Source organism: Pteropus alecto, unplaced genomic scaffold, assembly GCF_000325575.1.
Source record: "Pteropus alecto unplaced genomic scaffold, ASM32557v1 scaffold30, whole genome shotgun sequence".
NCBI lineage: Eukaryota > Metazoa > Chordata > Mammalia > Chiroptera > Pteropodidae > Pteropus > Pteropus alecto.
This window is the reverse complement of record NW_006429782.1, coordinates 2220495-2228637: the sequence shown is the minus strand read 5'-3', so window position 1 is coordinate 2228637 and position 8143 is coordinate 2220495. Positions and strand designations below refer to the sequence as shown.

Genomic DNA, 8143 nt, shown 5'->3' with positions numbered 1-8143 from the left:
GGGCCCGTCGTCCTGGGGGGGGCCCCAACCCCTCCGGGCCTCGGTTTCCCAGACAGCCCCCCGGACCTGCGGTGGTCCCATCAACAAACGTGTGGGAATGTGCCCCAGGGGGTGTGGGAATCTCGGGTTGGTAGGATTTTTTTCTGGGGTATACATACCCACGGTCCTCCATGCTCTGACGGCTGGACACCCTGTAGATGTCATAGCCGCTTTGCCTGGGGGCGTCTGAAGGGGAACAGCTGGTCTTTCCCAAGCACCTTGGCCGGCCCACCCCCCAAACCTTTGCGGTAGGGTATCCCTGCCCTGCAGAATGCCGTCCCCCACCCTCGGTCCTTCCCAGGGAACTGTCCCTGACCTATGCTTGTGCCGCCCCCTTCCGCTGTTCCTGGCACGACCTCACTGGCTGTGATGACAGCTATCAGATGGGGGGTGCTCAGAGTCACCACCCACCCCGCCTCCGCTCACCTGGTTCTGAGGTGGTTCTGGAATCCACTGAACTTTCCCGCCGAAGCCGGGGGCTCTCCCTGGTGGGGAACGGGTTTGGGGTGAGATGGGGATAGAGGTCGAGGGGTGAGTTTTTAGAATTTTCATTTATCTGAACTCAGATTCAAATCTCAGTCCTGCCCCTCTGTAACTGGGTGACGGCAAGCCCACGGCGAGGACGCAGCCATCTGCAGGCCGGGACGGGGCCCTCGTCAGAGCCCTGAGCGTGGACCTCCAGCCTCCAGAACTGTGGGAGGTCATTGTCCACGGTGTCAGACGCCCAGTCTGTGGGGTTCTCTTACAGCAGCTGAAGCTAAGGTAACCCATAGGAAGAGAAAGCCTCCTGCGAGAGAGGAATGAGTTAGTTATCAGGCCTTTCAAATAAACACGAGTGGGAAAATCTATGCACCTGAAAGAAAATCTTGATCAAGCCGTATATTGGCATTTCCAGCGTTCGCCCTTTGAAACCCCAGGGCTGAGTGAGTGGGGGTGGGGAGAGAAATTGGAAAACACCATACTCCCCACCCACCGCCTCTTGGGACAGATAAGCTGATACGGAGTCTGCATCCGAGACACCTGTCAAGCTACTTTGGGCCCGTCTGGCCAAGAGACCCTTCGGGGTGCAAGTGGAACGCCTCTTGAGCTCACATGAGAGTCCCCCGGAACTCTCTGAGAAATGCCACCTGTGTTGTTCTGTTTCGGGTTCATCCACCTCACATGCTGCCAAGTGCGTTTGCCTGGGCCTCTGAAATGCGCTCTCTGAGGCGTCCGCTTTCATGGCTGCCTCGTATTCCTGAGCACGAATATGTAATGATCGTCGTAGCAACGAATGGAAGAGAAACTCACAGAGCAAGCACTGACTGTGGGCTAAGCACACACACGCATCGTCTCCTTCAGTCACTTAACTAGCACCCTAGGGAGGCGACAGCAGAGTAAGAGCTGGGGCCTTGGGGCGGGCTGTCCTCTGGCCTCCAAGAGGGCCCCCAACACCCCCCACCTCCTGGAATGATAGCCTGCTATAGCTCGCCCCCCAACACCAAACCGGAGTCACCCTGTGTGACCGACAGAACGCGATGGGAATGGAGGTATGACACGTCTGAGTTTCACCTGTGGACTAAATGCGGTTCACCTGCTCGCTGATCATTCACTCTGGGGAACCGTCGGACAGGCCCGCCTGGTGAGGGGCTGAGTCCTCCCGCCAAGGGTGTGAACTTGGAAGGGGATCCTCCACCCCCAAAAGCCTACGGCCCTGGACAAGTGTCTCGACTGCAACCTCATGAGACCACGAGTCAGAACCACTCGGCCGAGCCACACGCAGGTTCCTGACTCTTGGAAAGGGTGGGAGGTAATAAATACTTACTATTGTTCTGAGCCGTGAGCTTTGGGGGTAATCTGCTAACAGACACAACCCCTAGCTTCGCAGGGCGCCGACTGCTTAAGCGAGGTGCCTGTTATCTAAATAAACCCCAAGTATTGAGCATTTGTGTTTTGGGGGCATGGAACTGTGTCCCCTCGAAGTTCATCTGTTGAAGTCCCAACCCCCGGTACCTCAGAATGTGATGGAAGAAGGGTTGTGACAGCTGTAATTAGTAAAGAAGAGGTCACACGGGATGGAGCAGGCTGGGACCCTAAAGCCAGTATGGCTGGTCCCCGTAAAACAGGAAACAGTGTGAATTCACAAAGGGAAGAGACGGCCATCTGGGAGCCAAGGACGGCCGGAGGCCACCGGAAGCTGGGCCAGGGGCACGGAACAGACTCTGCCCTGGAGCCTTCAGAGGGAGCGCGGCCCTGCCAGCATCCTGATCTGGGACTTCGTCACAGCAGCCGCAGGAGACTAATACAAGATGACTGCTAATTTTCCCCTTTTATAAATAGCATCGGCACGAACCAGCACCCTCCGGTCCTCGCATACATCCATGGCTATTTTGCCCCCCAAGAGAAACCCCTAAAAGGGCCTCGCCGAGTCAAAGGGTTTATGCATTCTGAAGTCTCCTAGGATGCATTATAACATTGGATCCCTTCTGCTTTAAGTCAATCCACATCCGGCTCTCCCAGCACCCAGGAACCAAAAGCCACATACTAAGGGCAAGAAAGACTGTGTGTGGGTGGGTGGGGAAGCCTCTTTCAGGTAGGCCACCAGGATGGCACCCCAAGGCTAACCCCAAGTACAAAAAAATATGCCCACGTTCCCCTCCTGGCCAACGGGGGTACGTACACGGGGGAGTTGGTTCGGCTGGCGTCGGGACTCTGCCGCCTGTGCCTGTGCTGGGGTGGCGGTGGCACATGGGATGGTGGCGCCTGAGACTGCTCTGAGCCCAGGTCCGAGATGTCTGCGGGGGGAGAGGGCATCCCATCAGCCATGCCACGCCTTCCAAGCTGGACCCACAGAGGAGAACATCAAGGCCCCTCCCAGTCAGGCTCAGCCTGGCAGCTCCAGCCCTGACTTGCTGTGTGGCCTTGAGCAAGCTCCTGTCCCTCTCTGGGCCTCTCAGGGCCAGGCTCACCAGCCAATTCCTGCTTGGCCCTGCCTGATACTCCCCGCCTCCCCCGCTCTCCACTCAGCACCCCCAGGGCCTGCCTCCTGGCCGCTCACCCTCCAGGAGGGAGCTGTCGCTGTCACTGACGGCCGGCGGGATATTCACGAGGAACTGCCTTCGGTCCCTGAGCACCAGCAGGGTCAGCTTCCCATCTGACTTCTCGATCAACTGTCGAGTATCGCTCAGCGACAGGTTTTCACTGGACACCCCGTTGATCTAAAAGGGACCAGGAAGGAAGACAGGACTTGGGTCAATGAGAGAGAGGGGATACTAGAAACAGATAGTTTGGGACGGGGGCACTAGAAACATACAATCCCCAGGAATTACTAAAAACAGACATTCTCAGGAGAAAAAGTCTGTGAGAGGAGTACACCAAGAACTGACTTCCACAAGAATTCTAGAAACAGAATTTTTTAAGGAGGGGACACTAGAGACCTAGAAGGGGGCGTTTCCCGGGAGCTACTAGGAACGAATATTAGTAATGAGTCTAACCGGAAGAGAGGGGAGGATGCTTAAAGACACCAGAAGCAGATAGCTCGAGGTAGATTACAAAGTTCCTAGGAAGGACCTCCGTCCCCGGGAATCCCTTTCCAGCATCCGCCCTCGGGACCGTCTGTTTTCAGTTATCCCGAGGATTGGGAGATCTAGTCCCCCATGAAGCTGTTTCTAGTGTCGGCCCCAAACCACTAGAAACAGACAATTCCTCAGGGTCACAAGAAACAGATAACTCTGAGGAGACTCTAGACGTAGTCAACAGGAGGTGGTTTGGAAATCAAACACTAAGGAATCGCTAGAAACAGATTTTCAGGAGCTGCTCCTCTGAGCCTGGACTCCTAGGAGCACCAACCACGTAGGGCAGGTCTGGGAAGCAGAGCTGTAAGCACAAGATTCTGATACTAGAAACAGACAAGCCAAAGGGGCAACTAGAAACTGACTTCTGGCAGTGGATTCGCCGCAGATGGCGGTGAAGCGGGGAAAGCCATCTCTAACCTTTGGGAAACTGGCAATAGTGCAGAAGGCGAACGGTCCAGGGCCAGGTCTGCTGACCTTGACTTACGGCTCGGTCACGCGAAACCCCTCTGGCCTGGGGCTCCCTGCCCTGCCCGACAGGAGGCCGGGGCTCACCTGTAGAATGAGGTCTCCTTCCTGCAGCCCGCGGCTCCGGGCAGCCAGGCCTGAATCCGTGATGTGCTTGATGAAGATCTGACTGCCTAGTCTGACCCCAAACTCTGTGGGGAAAGGAGGGAAACTGAGGGAGGGCCTGGGGTCTGGGCTGCCGGGTCCCCCTGGAGCTCAGCCTTCTCGCCTGCCCTTGGCCCTCCCGCCATCAGGGCTGCTCCCTCCCCTTCACACTGGGACTGACACTGGTAAGACACAGTGTCACCACGGCGTTTCTAATGTCATTGCATGGAGGCTCCAGGGAGAGCCATTTCCGGCCTTTTCCAGCTTCTAGAGGCGTGTGGCCCCTTCCTCCTCATCACAGCTGGCAGCGCAGCCTCGCTCATGTCTCTGGCTCTGACCCTCCTGCCTCCTGCGAGGACACTGGGCCTCTGGGGAATCCAGGGTCGTCCCCTCTCAAGGGCCCTGGCTTGATCCTATCTGCAGTGTCCCCTCTGCTGCGTGAGGTGACACGTCCGCAGGTCCTGGGACGAGGACAGGGCCATCTTGGGCCCCTCGCCTGCTGCCCACACACCAGGTGGAGCCGGATGTCCGGGCGTCCAGTGCGGCCCCTCTGTGGGGACGCCGAGCGCCGCCGCCATCGGGCTCACCTTCGCTCTCCCTCCTCCGCACCAGCACCGACTTCACCGGCCTCATGCGCACGTCCTGCCGTGGTAGCCGCTTGAAGCCGGACACCAGGGCCAGCCCGTTGGCCTCGGAGCCACTGCCCGGGCTCCTGCGCCCACGGCTGCTGGCCTCACCCTCGTAGCCCCGGCCGTGGTCGGCCTCCTCCTGCCGCCAGGGCCCATCCTCCTCGTCTGAGTCCTGGCGGCCGGGGGCGCAGGGGCTGGCCTTGGAGGCGGGCAGCTGGATTTTCCGGGGACGCTTCACCGTCTGTTAGGGGAGGTGGAGGGGCGACCAGCTCAAGGCTCTGTCCCATTCACTGGGGAACCCCGGCCCCTCTGGGCCTCAGCGTCCAAGCTGTGAAATGGGAACGGGATCCCACTTGCGTATGCTCGCACCACCCGTGGGCCGCAGGACCAGTGGGGCTCAGCCGGGGACAGGGGCCCCCTCCCACGCGGCCCCACTCACGATGTTGGCCATCTTGGCGCAGGTCTTGAGTATCTGAATGGCAAAAGTGGAGTTGGCGCTCTCCATGGACACCCCGTTCACCATGACGATGTGGTCCCCTGTCCTGGGGGAGGAGGCTGGTCTCAGGGAGCAGGCCTCCCACGGGAGGTGCCCCGAGGGCCCCAGCACGGCCCAGCGCCCAACTTCGGGGCAGGCACCCCCTTATCTAATTCACTAGTGTCCCCAAGCTCACGAAGACATGTATCTCCTGGGCCTCAGTTTCTTCATCTGCAAAACGGGGCGGCTCATGCAGCCCACTAAATATAACGCAACCGTGGGAGGGAAGCTGTGACCCCCGCTGGCGCGTCCATACACCCCACTTTTTCTCCCAGCCCCACCTCTTCCCGCTTTTCTCCCTCTCCCCCGATCCGCGTTGCATATTCTTTCTCTCCCTGAAGCCGGTCCCCGATTCCGGGCCCAGCCATATCACCCGTCAGCTACTCGGGTCCCAGAACCATTTTCCAAATGCCACCAGGACCCACCTCCCTCCACAGGCTCAGAACACGGGTCCTGTCAGCTCTGGCCACAAGAGAGGTTTCCAGAACTTTTTGGTCCCAGAGTGCCCGGGGCCACTATGGCCGCAGGAACAGCCAGGAGGGCCAGGAAGTGCCTTGCGGAAACTGACGGCCAAATCACCGACTCTGTTACACTGCCAGGTCCAAGGCCTGTGTCGACACCGCAGGAAGGCGCCAGACACTTTCCAGCCTCCAAGCTTTGTGTGGCCCACACAGGTCCCTCCTTTCATGTGTCCTCCCTGTGCCCGAACCCCGCCGCCCTGGTACTCACTGCAGCCTGCCCTCAGCCGGCCCTCCGGGCACCACATCCGACACCACCACGGAACCACCCGGCCGGTCTCGGCCGCCGGAGATCGCAATGCCAAAGCCCCGGCGGGGGTCCTGAGGGGGGATCGGAGACGGGATGAGCTTTTGCTTCTCTCTGGGACAAAAGTCCTCCCATGGGGACAAAACCGCCACTCCCTCTGGCACCCACTGGGTGTGTGTGGGGGGGACTCACCTTCCAAAGCATGGCCGTGTGCTGTTCCCAGATGGTCAGCTCCTCCATGTCCGACACCTGGCAGGAGAGAAACGGGAGAGGTGGGCGTGAGGTCACGGCACATCCATCAGAGCATTTGGGGGTCCCCATCCCTGGGTGGGGAGCCCCAGTCTGACACTCCTGTGGTTTAAGCCTGTGGGCAAGTTGCTACCTCTCTTGAGACCTGTTTTTTTTTATCTGCAAAATGGATTTAAGTCAGCGATTCTCTACTGGAAATGATTCTTCTCTCCAAAGGACATCCATCGATGTCTGGAGACGTTGTGGTCGTCACGACTGGGAGTGCTCCTGACATCGAGTGCACGGAGGCCAAGGATGCTGCTCAACACCCCACGGTGCCCAGGACGGCTGCCCCACAGAGAGCGACCTGGCCCCAAAAGCTGAGAAACCCTGAGTTAGTGACCCAAATTGTACTGTGAGCAGAGAAGAGATGAGTTATCGATCCCTTTCGCTCTGGAAGGTCTGGCTCGTCCCTGGGGGACCTAAACAGGCCCACCAGGCAGTAGGAGCTCGTGCTGTGCTCCAGCCACACGGCCTGCCACTCCAGGCACGGTCCTGCCCCGGGGCCTTTGCACAAGCTCTCCCACCACCTGTAGCTCTCTACCTGGCTCCCTCCCTCACCTCCCCCGGGTCTCCCCACCTCCTTGGCGAGGCCCCCCAACCACCCTCTTCAGAACCGTAGGCCTCTCCTGCCCCGCAACAGATCACCTTCTCTGCCTTCCCCTGACACAGGGTCCTGTTTCATAGAACTTGTGACCCTTGACAGTCCCTAGATGTATTTTATCTGTTCACTGTCCGTCTCCCCCTTTTGTAATATCGGCTCCAGAGGGCAGAGGTTTTTGTCTTGTTCACAGTCGAGTCCTGAATGCCTGGATCACAGCAGAGTCAATGACTATTTATCGAATGAGTGAATGAATGAATGAATGAATGAATGAAGTGCTTCCTTCGTGCCAGGCACATTGCATGCACTATCTCATTTACTCCACTCGTTGAAGGGAACATTCTATCACCCCATGTTACAGATGGGGAGACCGAGGCACTTGCCAAGCCAGCATAGCTGAGGGAGGGTCGGGATGCGGGACGTGGACTCTGTCATGTTCACACCCGTGGTATAGATGAGAACGCAGCTCTAGGATTGCAGTGTCCCAGGCCGGGAGACCCTGGGAGAAGGCGGGACACAGAGCCTGGCCGCAAGCCAGAGCCCACCCACCTATCCCTTCCTTCTGTGGGGCTGCCCTGCTCCCCCCGCCTGACCTGTTTCCCCAGCTTGGCACAAACGGTGGGAGGGATCCCCCCCAGCTTAAACCACTCCGTGGGCACGCTCTACTGCCTTTGCTTAGGTTCTGGGGAGGTCAGCCTTCCTGGCTCCCAGGCGTGGGGGGGCAGGGGGCGGAGGAGAGAGAAACAAAGCTGAAGGCGGGGCCTCTCGGAGCCGGAGCCGGTCAGCACACACGGCCCAGGCTCCCTCCTCTCTGCCCTTTGCTGCCTCCCCAGCCTCGACTTCCTTTTCTGCAGAATGGGTGGCCCCACCCCAGCTGCCATCGCTCAGGGCTGGCGGGGAGGGCGGCATGGAGTCAGAACAGCCTTGAGCCTCGCCTGGGGAGATGGAGCCCCCCCACGGCCTCAGTTTACCCCTCTGGTGTGAGAAGTAATAATAATGGCAATAGTAGCCTTTCTCTGCATCATTTTAATAAGCGACACTGTTCAGTGCTGGCTGTCCGCGTCCTCACTCATTTCATCCTGAGTGACCTTGTCCAGTGGCACCGCTACTCTTCGTGCCTTCG

At 58.8% G+C, this 8143-nt stretch overlaps 1 protein-coding gene across 1 annotated transcript in view; it reads right to left on the bottom strand.

Moving 5' to 3' along the window:
- Positions 1–6380, bottom strand: part of TJP3 (tight junction protein 3) — a 15140-nt gene extending 8760 nt beyond the window's left edge. Inside the window, exons 1-9 of the mRNA XM_025043327.1 lie at positions 6324–6380; positions 6096–6205; positions 5271–5373; positions 4790–5072; positions 4146–4249; positions 3077–3236; positions 2699–2813; positions 466–524; positions 155–225 (exon numbers count right to left, since the gene is read on the bottom strand). Coding sequence (XP_024899095.1) covers positions 155–225; positions 466–524; positions 2699–2813; positions 3077–3236; positions 4146–4249; positions 4790–5072; positions 5271–5373; positions 6096–6205; positions 6324–6371 — 1053 coding nt within the window. The 5' untranslated portion in view covers positions 6372–6380. The remainder of the gene's footprint in view (positions 1–154; positions 226–465; positions 525–2698; positions 2814–3076; positions 3237–4145; positions 4250–4789; positions 5073–5270; positions 5374–6095; positions 6206–6323) is intronic.
- Between the last annotated feature and the right edge of the window lie 1763 nt (positions 6381–8143).